The sequence below is a fragment of the Microcebus murinus genome, chromosome 3, assembly GCF_040939455.1.
Source record: "Microcebus murinus isolate Inina chromosome 3, M.murinus_Inina_mat1.0, whole genome shotgun sequence".
NCBI classification, from domain to species: Eukaryota; Metazoa; Chordata; class Mammalia; order Primates; family Cheirogaleidae; genus Microcebus; species Microcebus murinus.
The window spans coordinates 87,750,991-87,768,230 of record NC_134106.1 but is presented as its reverse complement, the minus strand read 5'-3'; the positions used below and the strand labels follow the sequence as shown (position 1 = coordinate 87,768,230).

General features: G+C 43.7%; 1 protein-coding gene across 1 annotated transcript in view; it reads left to right on the top strand.

The window, feature by feature from the left end:
- The window catches only part of CLNK (cytokine dependent hematopoietic cell linker), a 104,975-nt gene that overhangs the window by 10,635 nt on the left and 77,100 nt on the right, over nt 1-17,240 (top strand). Inside the window, exons 4-5 of the mRNA XM_076000455.1 lie at nt 5,501-5,529; nt 16,438-16,475. Of these exons, the coding sequence (XP_075856570.1) occupies nt 5,501-5,529; nt 16,438-16,475 (67 nt within the window). The remainder of the gene's footprint in view (nt 1-5,500; nt 5,530-16,437; nt 16,476-17,240) is intronic.

The following is a 17,240-nucleotide window of genomic DNA, read 5'->3' as shown; positions in this document are numbered from 1 at the left end:
TTATTAGAGCAAGAAATGGCCCAAGAGCTCAGGGGAGGGAAGAGTCCAGGTGGACCCGGGAAAGGGCAGGTTCCCGAGGAGGTGGGAGTGGGGCCGGCCCTTGCGGAGGTGTGAGTTCTGTTACAGTTCTGGGTGGCACCAAACACGTCCAGTGTTCTCCTCAGGATCATTTCAGGGAGTTGCATGCCCCAAATATTTTTATAAAACCAAAATAGATTTAAAAAGTGGGTTCATGAAACTAATTGGAAAAGTCTTTAACAAAGAATGAAACCATTTATTCACTTATTAAGTATGAACCTTGGCCTGATTCCACCTTGGGGTGAGTTGCATCAGTCAGGCGATACCCTCCAATCCGTAATTTGTAACAAAACATGCAACTTATTCCATGGCAAACGTAAGTGGCATTTGTGTACACACACTGAGTCGGCTCCTACTATGCGCTAGGCATACCGTTGGCCTTGTTGGGATAGGGCAGGCCTGTGTATAGACCCAGTCAGGTCTGCATGGCATCTCTAGGTATCTCGCTCTTGGCGTGCTCCTCAGTTCTATGCTTCTCTGTGCATGTGTGCGTGACATTCACGCATTCATACTCTTTCACCAGCACACGGGTGTGCACATGCTCTGGGCACTGCATTAGGCACTGGGTCTCCCTTTTAGGAAGTCTGAGAGCTCAAGTTGGCTCTGTTCTAGTTATGTGAGTGTGAGCCCAATGACATAGGTGTCAGGGATGTGTACCCAGGTGATGAGAAAAAAGCTTTGGTGGCTACCTGGGAAGCAAGAAAAACACCATCCAGGTTGTCACTACCTTTCCTCTGGACTTTATAAAGCCCAGTCCTTCTCTCCTCCCCAATCCAGCCTGTGTGTTCCTACATTACTTTTCTGAGATGCAGTTCTGAGCATCCTTTATCCGTATGCCTGGCAAAGCTCCACACTGCCCCCAGGATGACACAGACCTTGCTAGTTCATTCCCCAGGTTCCCTACTCTCTGAGTACACTGTGCATCTCCAAACTGCAGCCCCACAGCTCCCTGATGAGAACTCACCACCTCTGAGTGGTGGACAGGAAGGAAGCTGAGATCTACCATCAGACAGGCTGGCTGTGGCTCCCCGGGGCTAACCTCAGTCAATCCATCTGTAAAATGAAAGGGTTAGTTCATAGTCTGTAATGTCCATTTGGTGCTAGTAGTATTCTACAATGGCCCTAAAATTGAGATAAAGGTGCTGCCCGCCAAGAATTGCTATGAGGTTTGGGTAAAATCATTCTTGTAAAGTGCTCAGTTCCCAACACAATACATTCAAATAGACAGAGGCAGGGAATGAATTTAGAAACATTAGATCCTTCTTCATTTCTCTCTAGATCATATTAAAAATGAGGTTAGTGACTCTTAGAAATATCAATTGTCTTTCAAAAATTGGGGGATTTTATTCGAGAGTAGCCTTCTAATTTCCAGGGCAGAATTTAAAATGAAACGTGTAGTTGAGCCAGTTAGTCTTGGAGGTTTGGGAAAGACAAAAGGCTGGCAGAGTGAAATCACCCCGATCATTTCCCAAGGGTTTTGCTGCCGAACTCAGGACCCAGGCAGTGCCTGGGGAGACCCAGGGAAGACCGCACACCACACTCGAGGGGGCGATGAGTTATTCGTCTCCATGCCAGGAGCTTGACCCTGGAGACAGGGCCAAATCCCGTCTCTATGGGACCCGAATAACACACCATCCACACTTTGTTCCCATGGATAAATGGAACACAAGTACACCCTGCCTACTTCATCAAATCCCGTTCTACCAGGCAGCAGGAGAGAAAACGAGTTTACTTCGGTATCCTTTAAAAATTATTAAAGGTCTTAAATTATTTAAAAGTATTAAAAATTAAAAATAATCTCGAATTAAAAATCCGTATTTGTAATGAGCTTTAAATATTGAAAACCATAGACCTCCGAGGGTCAGCCTTATTTGTTTCCCGTTCTGTAAACTCCCTCGCCACCGTGTTGACACCTGCCTGTAGACACCGGAAATACAGAGGAAGGAAGACCTGCTTCCCTTGGGCCCAGATGTGGAAGGGAGCAGGGATAAGGAGGGCAGGAGTGTGGCTGCCAAACCATAATGCCATACAGCTGTGGCCTGTTTGCACGTGGCCGTGTTATGATGCTGATGAAAGGCAGCTGGGGGTGCCTCCTTGCAACTCCCTGGCAAGGCTCGCTAACACGTGGGCCTTGCCCGAGCACAGATAGAGCACGTCACATCTGCATGAAGTTTGCTGGCAGCATCTTTCATTAATCACCCCGGGCTGTCATGCTGCAGAGTGTTAACACAGGAGCCTTTTCAGAGAGCTTGTTCGCTGCTAGTGTTGAGACACCGTCCTTCTGTACACCAGACAGACAAATCCGCCGTGTTGGGGACACCTCCTGGGCCCTGGGCGGCTGGTTCCCACCTTCCTCTCCGCCCTCCCCCCCTTTGTTTCCCCAGGTCTCGCTCACAGCAGCGGGCTCAGCTGGAATAACAACACGGCCCGGTTTTGCTGATGCTTCCTCTGCTAATTCACTTGGCTTGCATTGACGCAAGGAGAGCCCCAGGGTGCATAATCCCAGAGGATGTGACATATGAATGAGCGCCATCAGTCCGGGGCCCCACTGAGAGGCAGAGAGGATCAGATAAGCCACTTTCAGACGGCCTTGACAATTGGGAGGAAGCTCCCAGATGCAGAGAACACTGCAGTCTACAGGCTTGTAAATAAGTAGGGATTTAAGGTTGGACAAATCCCAGCTCTGCCAATTCCTTGCTGTGCTGCTTCAGGCAAGTTGCTGAACCCTTCTAAAGTTTTAGTTGCCTCTGCAGAGTGGAGCTGCAAATGCCCACCAGCTGAAAGCTGTGCCACAAACCTACCCAGCACCTCCGAAAGTTTCCTCCCACCCTCTGTATTTATCATATGCGTGTGTGTATGATGAGAACACAACACAACACTGACTCTCTTGCACAATTTTAAGTATACAATAAGGTATTGTTAACTATAGAAACTATGCTAGCCAGTGGCTCTCTAAGACATACTTATCTTGTATAACCAAAACCTTGTATCCTTTGACTGGTACCTCCTCATTTCTTCCTCCCCCCAGCTTTTGGCAACCACCCTTCCACTTTGCTTTTATGAGTTTCACTAATTCAGATTTATTGTAAAAGTGGTATCATGTCATATTTATCCATTCACAGGTTCATACTTATCTTCAAACTCATTAAGTTGTAGACATTGACTATGTACAGCTTCTGTTTGTTAAAAAAATTAAATAAAAAAAGTCGACTTGGAAAAAAATAAATTGTGAAGATAAATGTAAATGAGTGGGTTGAACCGGCCCATGAGAATAAAATGGCTACCAACCAGACTTGAACCTGCCTCAGTGCCTCAATAAGTGCTCGAAAGTACTGGTTCTTCTCTTTTGTCTTTGGACTCTTTTTAGATGTCAAATGACCTTGGTCCTGCCTTTAAGAGTCTGAGACTTGGAATGATGCTCTAGCAACTCTAGGCCCCAGTTTAGAAAACTAATGAGTTGGACAATATCACTTCCAACATGCTTTCCAGTACTGTCTTTGATTCTAAAATCCAGATGTGGTCAAGATCAGAAGAAGGCCAGAACCTTAATTTAAAAGCCAAAGTTCTTTCTAGGATCCCAGGAACTGTTTGCCTTTTCATTCAAAATCCCTGGATTTCCACACTGCCCGCCCATGTTGGAATTTTGCACACTGCCCGTGTTGGAATTTTGCACACTGCCTGTGTTGGAATTTTGCACACTGCCCGTGTTGGAGCGGCCGCCTCGCTTCGCAAATGGGACGACTCGCCACACTTACGTTAAGCTCGTTGTACGCAGTCACAACATACCATTTTCACTTCACATGTCATGAGTTACAAGTCTGAGGAGGCTTTGGGGGCCTTAATCAAAGACCAAGACATCATGGAAGAGACCATATGTTTAAAGTGTCGAGAGAGCTCTCGGGCCCAAGATAAATGATTTGCTCCTCACCGGCTGATTTCCTGTTAATTTCTGCAGAATCGCAGGCAACTTGAAAGGACGCCAACAGCTAACCACAGGGGCTCCCAGGCCGCAGCTGCACGGCGCCTCTGAAGCCGACTGGCCGCCTCCTGCAGGCCACGGGGCAGAGAGGCTGCTGCCAAATCCCTCACTCTTAGTGGCTCTGTGGACTGGGCAAGTTTGAGCTGTCTGAGTGCCTTGTTTCCCCTTCTGTGAAGCTGAGGCCCTGACAGCTGCCCCACAGGGTCGCTCTGAGGATGAACATGCTGAACAGAAGGCGACAGAACAGGCTGGAAGCCGAACCTGTTAACTGGGGTCTCCTGGTTACTAACGTCTCACTGCTTAGCTACTCTGTGCCCGGTGTCCCAGCCACCAAATAGGCCTCATAAATATTTACACCTGATGTGTGTTGCGATGCTCAGTTAATTGCTCCTGTGACGCACTTTGAGAGCCTCGGAGGAAAGGTGTAATGCAAGGGCCGGGATTATTAAAGACACAAACAAGTCGGCTCCTGGAAGCAGCATCCTTTGGAGCTTTCCACTGCCTTGGGGCTTTTTCTATCACTTCCCCAAACCTAGGGAAAACGTGCTTCCAAAAGCATACTGTCCCGGGGCGAACACCAAGGCTCTGCAAAGACCTTGTCGGAAAATGGGCAAAGACTCGTACAGACAACTTACTGAGGAAGGAACGCAAATGGCCCAAAACCTTTTGGAAAAAAAAAAAAAAAAATTCAATCTTACTAGACATCAAGGAAGTAAAATGGATAAAATAAGGAATCAAGGGGCAAGTAGGCAGTGTGGTTGCAAAGTATGGATTTAATGATGGTCAAATACAGAGAGATGGTTACTTCATCCTCTATGGATGAGAATATAAATTCGTATGAATTGACTCAGCCCATCCAGAAAGCAACTGAGTAATGTACAACAATGGGACTCGAATGTTCATGTTATCTGACCCCTTCATTACTCTTGATAAAGTCTCTCCGTAGAAATTTTCAGAGATGAGATTTAAAATGCAAGAATAAATGCACATTACAACATAATGTACAATAGTCAAAACTAGCAAAACCTAAATGCCCCCCTGCGAAATATTATTTAACCAATAAATATAACCTTTTTGAATAATATTTAAAGATACAGAATATATTTGTAACATCTAAACCCTATACATTTTTTGTATTATTTTTATACATACATATATTTAAACGTACGCATACATCTTCATACACAGATACACGTATGTACATGAAAGTCAACCAAAATGTAACCTGTGGTGTTGATTTTTATTTTCTTCTACATGGTTTTTTTTTTCCTATTTGCTATATTCTCTATTAAAAAAAATGTCACTTCTGGTCTACAATAACATAAGCATGAGGAAAATTCATAGGTTGATTTGTGAAACAGCGTTTGATGACTGCCCACCCTGTGGGGCAGGTTGGTGAACTCCGGGCAGCTGACACTCACGTTGTTCTCTTTTCTGCCCTAGGTCATGGCCGCGGCTCAATAGTGCCACAGGTGAGTCAGGGTCCCCAGTCATCTAAGCAGTGGGAACGCCAGCGTGGGTCTGCTGGGCTGTTCTTTCTGTTCTTTTTGTTTTACTTTCCATAAAACTATTGGCCTGTTTATAATGAAATTAGCTACTTGTGATCCTTCTCTCCAGTTGTTCCCAGGGTACAGCCTGGTCTGTGACTCTCACAAGCGTTGGGCGCTGACAGATCAGGTGGGGATCCTGGCTCTGCACTTGTTAGCTGTGCAGCCTTGAATGAAGCGTAGGTCCCTCTGAGCCTGAGTTTCTCCATCCGTGAAATGGGTATAAGTGAGCCTCAGTGCTAGTATTGTGGCTACTCAGTCATGTTCAATCAACTAAACCTCTGTAATAGTTTTTCCCCAAAACATGAGTTGAGTGAAAGAATGGTTCAGAAGCCACATTTTATGCTTCTCTTGTGTCTCTTGGGAGAGCCTGTTTCCTGGTACCAGGCACTTCATAGGAGCTCATTTGAGTCTGAGTAAAAGTATGTACCGTATTGGTCTTGGAAGGTTGTCATCTCAGGAAAAGTCCCACCCAGCTTCCTTAGAAAGCTGGTGGCTAGATATGATGACAGGAATGAGACAGAAAAATTAAGACATGGTCCAGAGAAAGTGTGCAAAGCAGAGATAAAATCATAGGAAGTTGTGTAATCAGCAAGTGAATTTGAAAGCTCCATCACAGAGCAGGTCGGGGTATATAATAACAGGCACTCGGCATGCCCCAGACAGCAGTGAGAATTGGGCAGAAGCAAAGCAAAATCGTGAAGTGTGACTTTAAGCGGGGAATGAGCGCCCACCTCTAACCCCTCTGACAGAAAATGTTTTTATTAAACTCCCCAGTCGGGCCTAACAGAGGTTGTGCTCTTTTTAGGTAGACGCTTCCTAATTGAACTAGAGTCTTTAATCTCAAATAGACTCTTCTTACCTGCCTGCCCTTCTCATTGCCTCCTGCCATCCTCAGGAGTCCTGGAGGAAACTCTAGAAAATTCTAAGGGGGGTGGCAAGTGGGACTGAAGTTGCTTATCTGATGCAGTGGCTGGTGAATTCTAAACCACACAGGTAAAATAGAGCAGCCAATTCCTACCTACCTGTACCCTCCCCTTCCATCCTGCTCCCCACCTTGGGTAAGGCAGAGAAAAACTGGCAGGTGGGCGTTCCATTTCATTGACACCATTCTAGAGGCACAGGCAAGGAAAAGAAAGCAAATCAAAATCCCCGAAAAGTCAGTTGAGATAAAGCTGCCCAGGCTTGCCTGTGCACGCTAGAATCCATACCCTGCCAAAAGTGCTTAGCAGCAAATCATGCCATCCCAGCCTATGCATACTTATGAACGGCTACAAATGCCTACTAAAATATAGCAGAACCTGATAAAATCAAGGATGTGCATAAAGATTTACATGAAAGAATGCTCATCACAGTGGCATTTGTAACATTCCTAGATACTTCAAGTGGTTTCCAACGTTCTACCATGGGAGTAGTTAAAAATAGGGTAGGGCATCCATGTGAGAAAATACTCTGTAGCCATTAAAAAGTGATGACATTGAAGCATATTCATTGTCATGGATAGGCTGATATGTAGTTTTGCAAAAAAGCCTGGAAAAGAGCAGTATACACAGTGTGATCACATATGTATAGTCTCTCTATATACATATATAGACTGTATATCTGTGTGTATGTGTATAGATAGTCTGTGTGTGTGTGTGTAGTGTGTGTGTGTTTGTGTGTGCATCTGAGTGATTTGGCTATAATCAAATACAGTGCTTGTTTTGGCATGGTAACATTATAGTGATTTTTATTCTCTTCTTTTTTTGCATATTCATGTCTTACACTTTTCCTCAGTAGCATGTATTTTAGTATACTAAAAATAATCTATCAAAAAACAAATTCTTAAAAAAAAATACTCCAGACCTAGAGAAGAAGGCAAACACATATTCAAACTGGGACAATCCATCAAAGTCAATACCTTCTCAGAGGCCTATGTAGAGAACAGCACTATGTTTTTCCACAAAATAAACTCATGAGTTTTTCTCCTTCCACTGAATAAAGAATGAAATTTCAGGAGGTGCCCTATTTAGAAAGTGGGTCCTTCTGTCTTATGTGACCACACACAATAAAAACCCCGATAAAAATAGATATTGGCTGATTCCATTAGAAAAATTTCATCTTGTCAAGAAAAAAAATATATATATATAAGTTTTTTTAAGGAAAGCAGTCTTTAAGGTTACTTTTAAAAGAAAAATTAGTAAGAATTTTAGAACTAGAGGGAGAAGTCAAGTATAGAATATGTGAGTCTGCAATGCCCCCTGCTGGCTGTTTCTAGATGTTGCGATGCCTGTCTTTCACAGAGGCTAGTGTCAGCCTGGTTCTCCCCAGGATGTTGGGACTATTGGTGCACATCAACAAATAAAAATGGACAGTTGAATTGCTGAGAGACACAAAGTGTTTGCCCAGTTCTTGTAAAACACAAGCCAGGATTTCAAATCATGCCAAAATTAGTAAACTCAAGAAGTTAACCATTGTCTTCAAAATTCAGTGTGTTTTAGAATCACAACAGATAGGGTTTATGTGTTAGCAGGCCGATAGTGAGGCCATAGCATCCTTACTTTTAAGATAATTCCAATGCAGGTAATTCTAGGCTGCTCTTTTGAGAATCACTGGCTAAGAAAGAATCAACACTGTGCCCGTCAAGAAGCTGCTCTTAATTCCCTAGGTAGCAACTGCTTCGGTGTATTTCACCTGAGTTTCTGGAGAGCCCAGGGAATGGGATGGGAGACAGCTGCCCTCCCTATCGCCACTCATTCACTCATCTATCCACCCATTCATTCCTCCAGTTTGTGGTAGGTCCATATAACCACAGTTGGGCACAGATTTTTAAAAGAGAAAAATAAAAATGAAAAATCCCGAGGACTCAGTTTGTCTGAGGTTGTAATACTGTACTTTGCTGATGAGGAATTTAAGAACTAGAGAAGGGAAGTAAATTTCCCAGGGCCACCTAGTGAGAACATTTAGCCTGTTCTTCAAACTCCCATTAAATGTTTCCTGTGTAGCTATTTCTGTGAGTTTGGACTATTTGTGGCTTGAAATTTTTTTTTAATCTTCATCGAGTTTATTAGTGTCATTTATTTCAGGAGAACTTTGTGGGATTCCTCAGGAATTACCTCCTGCCTTATAAAATGGGAGTGTTGAACAAGGTCAATTCTCTTATCAACCTCATGTCTTTTTTTTATACGTGTGTGGCTTGAAATTATTAGCTCATAACCATCAAGGCATTGGTTTAGGGAATAAACTGAAATGCAGAGAGACTGAGTCTCTTTGTCCCCTGTGTATATATATGCAGTCATGTTTCACTTAATGACAAATACATATTCTGAGAAGTGCGTCATTAGGTGATTTCTTCATTGTGTGCACATCATAGGGTGTAGTGACACAAGCCTAGGTGGCATAGTTTATTACACACCTGGGCCACATGGTACAGCCTATTGCTCCTGGGCTACAAACCTGTACAGCACGTTACTGTACTGAATTCTGTAGGCAACTGTTACACAATGGTATTTGTGTATGTAAACACAGAAAAGATATAGTAAAAACACAGTATAAAAGATTAAAAATAGTACACTGTACAGGGCGCTTATCATGAGTGGAGCTTGCAGGGCTAGAAGTTTCTCTGGGTGAGTCAGTGAGTGAGTGACGAGTGAATGTGAAGGCCTAAGACATTATTGTACACTAGTGTAGATTTTATAAACACTGCACTTAGGCTACACTAAAATAAATTCATTTTTTTAAAGTTTTTTTCTTCCATCATAAATTAACCTTAGCTTACTGTAAATTTTTACTTTATAAACTCTTTAATTTTTTTAATTCTTTGACTCTTTTGTAACAACACGGCTTAAAACACAAACACATTCTACAGTTATACAAAATATTTTCCTTATATCCTCATCACCTGTGTTCTTTTTTTCATTTTTAATTATTTTTCACTGTTCTTTACTTTGTTGTTGTTGTTGTTAAAAACTGAGACACAGTCACACACATTAGCCCAGCCAGCCCTACACAGAGTGAGGCTCATCAATATCACTATCCTCCACCTCCACATCTTGTCCCACTGGAAGGTCTTCAGGGACAATCACACTCATGGAGCTGCCATCTCCTTTGATAACAACAGCTTCTTCTGGACACCTGCTGAAGGACAGCTGCAGGCTGTTTGACCAGTTAACTTTTTTAATATACAAGTAGAAGTACAGTACACTAGGAAACAAGATAAAAAGTATAGTATAGTAAATACATAAACGAGTAACATAGTCATGGATTACCATCAAGTACTATGTGCTGTATGTAACTGTTTGTGCTACACTTTTATATGACTGGTGATGTAGTAGGTTTGTTTACACACTCACCACAAACAAGTGAGGAACATGTCACACTACAGCATTATAACACCTGTGGTGTCGCTAGGCAATAGGGATTTTTCAGCTCCATTATAATCTTAGGGGACGACCATCATTATTTGGTCCATCATTGACTGAAACATCACTCACTATGTGGCACTTGACAGTGTGAGTATATATTTTTCTATATCTTTATTTCTATTTTTCTCTTCCTCCCTCTCTTCCTTCCTCCTCCCCAAGTATAAGCCACATAGTCAAAGATCTTTGAACATCATAATCCTTCATTCAGAGATAGTGAAAAGGAACATAAGGAATTTTATTCCTGCATTTTCCTACAGATGTGGATTGATGCCAAACTGAAGATGTTCTAAAGTTTGGAACCTGCTAGGGGGAAGGGTGTGGACTGTTGTCATACTGAGATGAAAATCAACTCAACTCCCTCTATCCCCAAATAAGTTCCAGTTCCTAAAAGGTAAAGACTGAGGGAGGCAGCACCGCACAGAGGAAAGAACCTGGGATGTTAAGTCTGGAGCCCAAAATTTGAATACTGGCTCTCTTGTGACACCAGTGAGCCCTGGGACCTGAGGAGGAAGGAAAAGGAAAGAAACCAACATAATAAAGTCCTGCGTTTGTGCCAAGTTTTTTACAAAGTTGTTTAATTCAGCTGCACGGTACTGATTTTATTATACTCACTGTATAGACAAGGCAAACTGGGCCTGAGGGAAGTTCAATAGTTTGGAAAGAAATCATTAGAGAACTCCATCACAACGCACTTGCTGTTGTGACCCCAACAGTTTTGGTCTCAGGCTTTTCACCTTCTAATGAGGGATCACCCAGATGATGTGCGCCACTGAGTCCCTGTGCCTCACAGCTGGAGGGGACCCCAGCTTGAAGAACCTCGTGCATAATCAGCAGGTGGATGCAAACAGAGTCGAATGCTGAAAAAGCTGCACATTTTGCTTAAAAATGAGCACTAAATAACAAGCAAGCTCCTAGCATAGATTTGAAAGCCGTGCTAAGACCTAGACTGCATGAGAAAGATTTGGCCATGAAGGTGAACTTGGAAAGACAAACACAAAACACAGCACCTTGTTCATGGCCACCAAGCCTGGGAGTGTCCACTGGAAATTGTGGGTGGATTTTCCACTTGATTCCATTGACCAGAACTTCTCAGCAGCTATTAGGGAGGAGATACTATTATTTCCATTCTACAAGTTAGCATTAGTTCATGGAGTTTTGTAAGCGATGGGGTACAGCTGAGGTCACAGGGCCCAAACATGACAGAGCCAGGATTTAAACCTAGGACTTCTCATTCTGCTTGCATGAAAGACGCATTGCCTTCCTCGTGCCTTTGATCAGCAGCTCTGCTCCGTTACTGGCAAACTCAAACACTGGCCTCCGCAAGGAGATAAAACATCAAAGGCTACAAGTCACTAAAAAAATCCACAGAGTTTAAAAATTATAGCTGTTTATTTTTCCTCCCCATGTAAGTCACGTCCCAAGGCAAGCAGTCCAAGGCTCTTTGGCCACTCTGCTCCTGGAAGCTGTTGGAGACCCTGCTCCTCCCATCTTGTTGCTCCCTTCCTGGTGTTGGCCTCCATCCTACAGCCTAAAATAATGACGTCTGCACTCCAAGAAGCAGAGTAGAGAAAGGGGAGACAAAGAAGAAACAAAAAGTGCATAACTTAAGAAAGTAACCTGGAACTTGTGAGCGAATATTCCACCCAGATTCCATTGACCAAAGCTTGAACTCATGGCCATGTAGCTGCAAGGAAGACATTCAGCACTAACTCTAGGTAGCCACAGACCAGTATCAAGGGATTCTAATACTTGAGAAGAGAGGGAAAACAGGTGTGGGGAGACATGCAGCTGCCTCTGCCAAGGACTCTTAGTGGCCCCTCGATTTTCACCACGTACTTATTTATGAGTAAGTCCAGCCAGTGGCTTCTAAAGTCGGAGCCAACTCTGACCTTCACCACTCCTCTCCTCCCTTCCCCTCTTTCAAGTCTTCTTTTGTGACTCAAATGAAAACAGAAGCTGGTTTTGCTTGGGGAACCTGTCAGGTTGGGAATATCTGAGAAACATGACTTCACTTCCTAAAGAAATTGAAAGTTCTAAAACCCTACAAGCTTCCTATTTTTACTTCTCTTCTCACACAGGACAAACATATTCTTGCCAGGGGGTCCACTGGGAATTCTTCCAACTGGTGATGTCCTTTGAATGTGACTATCCTATGGCAATAGTACTTGGGGGCTCAGGCAGTCACTCTGTCCCTATGAGTTACTATTAATAAATAAGGAATAGGCGAAGGCACCAGCCTTGTACCTCCAGAGACATGAGCTCACAGACGTGTTTCCACGTGAAAATACACCAAGAATCTCTATATCTAACTTGCATGGCCTGTCTGCCATTGGAAGGGACTCAGAGCTTCTAGGCCAGTGGTTCTAAAACTTCACAGTGAATAAATATCCCTTAGGAGCTTGTGTAAAAAGCAGACACTGATTTAACTAGTTTGCACCAGGACCCAGGGTTTGCTTTGACTTCTTTTTTCTTAAGCTCCTGAGGTGGGTCTGCTGCAAGTGGTCCGAGACCTCAGTTTGCTGGTATCGGCGTGTGCCTTGTCATCCTTGGCTCTGCCTCTGTCCAGGCTGATGGCCACAGGGCTGGAGTAATTGCCTTCTGCCTGTCAGGAGACCCCCTGGGCTCTACACCATGCACATTCATCTTCACTTCCATCTTAAAAATGACTTTCAATGGGATGTTGTTTTTTGTAAAAAGATGTTTCCTCGAGGGGCACACAGAAGTCAGTTGTTCTCTGGAGCTGTCTGGTGTCTGTGGTGATGAATGGCCCTCCACAGAGAGACACCATATAACCGTAACTCTCCCAGGACGGTGATGTAAAAAGCTATCGAGCAACTCCCTTCCTCTTTACACAAAACGGCTCTGAGAAGCCAATCTGTCTTGCAGGTCCAGGAGACGCAAAGACCTGGGAGGGCCTGGGTGGGCCACTTTGTCGTGCTCGAGCTCGCTCAGCAAGGAAGGATGCCGGGTTCTACTTGGGCTTCTGAGGTTCTGTCGCTGCTTCCTGGGTGTGGTGTGTTTCCAGTGTGCCATATGCTGATCTGGCAGCCGACTGTTTACCCACTGTGCACCTGCTGTTTGCCAGCCTCTGCTGTCTGTGGGTTACAGGAGCGATCAAGGGCCTGCAGTCCTGCCACTGCCCTGGGGATGACAGGTACCGCAGTCTGTAGTTGGCTTTGGTCCTGGATACTACAGAGAAAGTGAAAGCAATGTATTGATCAGGGAGGTGGAAGGACTAACATCTGTACTGAATAAACTACAAATGTTAGTGGTGGAATAAAATAAAGGTTTATTTCTTGCTCACATTGCAATCCGATGTGGATAGAAGGAGGTCTTTTTCCAAACACTCATTTGGATTCACTTTTCTTTTACCTGATGGCTTCCATGATCCTCAAAGGGTCCTCTGTTTCTGCCCAGCCACCAAGGCAAGGGCAATGGGACAGAGGGCCACATGGGCCAGCCTGGAGTGGAGTCCATCACACCCGTCGTGCCCTGGGGCCGGATGCCATGCCACGCCCACCCAGGGCAGGGGAACCCAGGAAGGGTACACCAGCCTGGCAGCAGGGGAAGGGAAGCAGGCTTGGTGAGCACACCTGGTACAGCTTCCTCATGGCCACACCAGGTGCTGGGGGAGTGAGGAATGGGGCCGGGAAGAGCTCTTTCATTTTTGCCTGAGATTGGTAGTCAGAGAAATCACCCCCGCTCAGGAGAGATGACACTTCAGATACAATTTGATGGTGAAAAAGGATGCAGGCAAAGGTAGAGCCAAATAGAGAATGTTCTGGACAGAGGGACAACAGATTGTAAGTCCCTGCAGCACAAGGAGCTGGGGGTGCTGGAGAGACTTGAGACCAGGCTGATGTGGCTGGAAATGAGAGGTCAGAAAGAGGTAAAGAAAAAATGTCACAACACCTATTCAAACAGTAAGGGAGACTTTACTCGGGACCATTGCAATAGGTGTAGGAGTTACTGCAATGTGTGCAGTAGGGGAGAGAGATCGGGCTCAACTCAGAATACAACAAGGCAAAGTGGGGATTTGCAGCCAAGGAGCAGGATGGGGTCAGTAGATGGAAAATTACTAGGAGGATTTCTGGCCAAACTGACCTCACAGGACTCTTGCTGAAGGGAGGCCGGGGTGACCAGACATCACCAGGGGAAGATGGAGAGTGAGGCCCTGATGAGATTAGATGTGGGTGGTGGTCAGACGGGGGTGAGGAGGACTCTCGCTAAACTGGAAAGGGGTGAGATCCAAGGACGGGGCAGGAGCAGGCTGTGCTGGCCCTCAGGGCCACTCGGGGAATCTGGACTGTGTGTCCTGATGTCATGGGCAACAGGTCACAGGGACTGACATACAGTCTTAGAACTATGCTTTAAAATGACATTTGCAAAACTCTGCACTGATGGCAGCACAGATAGGTACCGCAGGAGAGAAAAGACAATCCCTTCCCTAGGATGGATATGTAGAAACACAACAAAGAAGTAATCATACGCCACCTGTTTGTGTTTAAGTGTCCTGGCGAGTGAGACAGAAAATGAGTACTTTAACAATTCCAGGAGACTCGTGTGGCCTGGAGCAGGCAGAGAAGTAGGGAAATGGGATCTGAAAGGACGCTGAGCATACAGGAGGATGCGAGAGGCAAAGGGGAGGTGAAAGGGGCAGGACCTACACCGGAGGGGCAGGAAGCGTGTTTGGGGGTGCAGGCGGGGAGTCTCAGGCTGCAACACTGGCCTGTGGTGAGAAAAGAGACTCCGCAGCTCTCCGTGGGGATGCCGGCCTAATGACTGCATCTGATGAAGCCAATTTCCTAACACGAAATTATATCGAACCCTGAATTAGACAGCGGAGCTGTTTCCCTGGATGACGAGAGCCAGAGCAGATCCCCAATAATTCTGAGCACATTTGCTCTTTCCGGGCCAGCTGGTCTTTAATGGGTGACCTTATTAATTTAACGCAGTGCATGAGAGAGTACAAATTACTACTCTAAAGGGCTGGAGAACGTGTGGGTTTCTCCGCCAGGGATCTCAGTGGGGAGGTAATTGCGCCGGGTCAGGAAGGTGTCATTAGTGCCTGCGAGCTGCTACCCCACCACCAGGACGGGCAGGGGGAGGAGGCAGGTGCTTCTCACAGTCCCTTACGTCAAGGAGATGAGCTCTGCTAGTTGGCACCTCCCCTAGGTACTGGTCCGAGGCAAAGTCCAGACAACTGTGTTCCCATTAAGCCAAATTTTCGTTAATTTGCACGTTACACCTTACAAAAGACTTAAACATACTGACATAATTAACAAATATTTATTTTATATTTTGATATGGTAAGAGCATTCAGGGCAAAAGGACAAAAGTTTAAGAAAATAATAAAACCAGAACAAGACGTAGAAATGTTTATCACACAGGATCCTCTACAATACCTGGACGCAGCTCAGAAATTTGTCCCAAAGTTTTCAGCAGCCAAAGGAAGAAGGGAAATACAATTTCTTACAGAAATGATGTTTTCCTTAACTCCAAGCAAATTAATTGCTAACAAGCATGCAGCACCTAGTCCTAAGTCCTTCAAGAAACTTCCCACATGCATGCTACTAAAGAGAATGTGATTTAACAAAAAAAGAAAAAAAATTGCTTTTAATGCTCCTCAATACAGACTAATAGCACATAACTACTATGTGGCATCGGAAAATTAAGTCTATGAGAAATCAAAAAATCTGTAGGGCACATCATTAGTTCTTTTGTGGTTTTGCACATAATCAGAAAATAAAATTTAAAACAGAGAAAACTGAGTGACTGAATGGTCTCAGGCAATCTTTAATAAAACAAGTCCAAATAAGGAAGCTGAGAGTTGAGAAACCTCAATCGAACGATATTTATTCAACACACATCTACCAAGGACTCAATTGTCCAATATCAGGCCTTGTGCCTGGAGCTGGGGCTAGATGAATAAATAGAAATAACCCCTGCCCTCAAAATACTTACATTTTGTTGAAGGAGATGGATGTAGGGACAGATTATTGCAAATACAACATGCTGTGTCATAGGAGGAGAGGAGAAGAGAAAAATAAACATCATTAGCTGAGGTGCTGCTGACTCCTGACTTTGGGAGCGATGAATGTGAGGGGTCTCTGAACATAACCTCTCTCTTTGGATGAGAATTTGAACCTGCTATAGGAAGAGGGAGGCTTCTTGTCTCCAGGGTCACTGTCTGGTTTGAGTTTGGTTGTCTTCCCTCCCTTTCTATTGCTGCCCCTGTTTTGCAAGAGCAGCAGGTACAATGGGAAATAAAGAAAAATGCACTTCAGTTTTTGAAAAATTATAATCAAGAAAAGTTATTTAAAATGGGCACAAGGTTTTCTAGGGGGGGGGGGAAACAAGGGCTCATTCTTTTCAATGTTTTGAGCTAGCACAGCGATTGAAATAACATTTGGTCTGTTTTCCTTGGCAGGCCTGTACCACAGGATAAATGAGCCTCTTCCCGACTGTGTAAGTCAGCCGATTCCCTTATCTGTGTTGTCAGTCTTTAATATTTACAGAGTAAGTGGCTTTTTTCAAGGTACTCGGTGAATTAAAAAAATTAAAAAATTAAAGAAGTTTTAAAAATACATTTCCAAATAGCATACTTTCCTGGCAAGGAAGCCTGCATTTTGATTCCTGGGTATAAACTGCATTCCAATTCCTCAGCTATAAAATGGAGATAAAAATTAATTCAAATGGTCATCGTGAAGGTTAAATAAGGGAAAATACCAATATGTTGTGCTGGCAAGTGCATTCTGAGAAATGCACTTCTAAACACTTAACAGTAAAATTTTAAATTGAAGCAAACTTTCTTGACAACAATTAGTCAATATTAACTAGGCAGTATAAAAAAATCCATATTTTTGGCCCAATAATTCATGGTTGGAAATTTAAATGAAGAAAATAACCTAAAATTTATACTAATATTTAAACATGTTCACTGATATTTTATAATACTATATTTTAAATGGCACCATATTGGAATCATGCCAAATATGTAATAATACAGAAATAACTGAATGTTATGATATATCCATTTCATGAAGCCATCTGCAACATTTACAAAGAATTTTAACACTAGGAGACAAAGTTTAAAATTTATAACATTAATTTAAATGTCTTATATTTTAAGTAATCATATTGTTAATGTATACATAAATAAATAGCTTTCATTTAAATATCTACAGATTAGAAGGGTAGATAAATAATAGATAGATAGATAGATAGATAGAT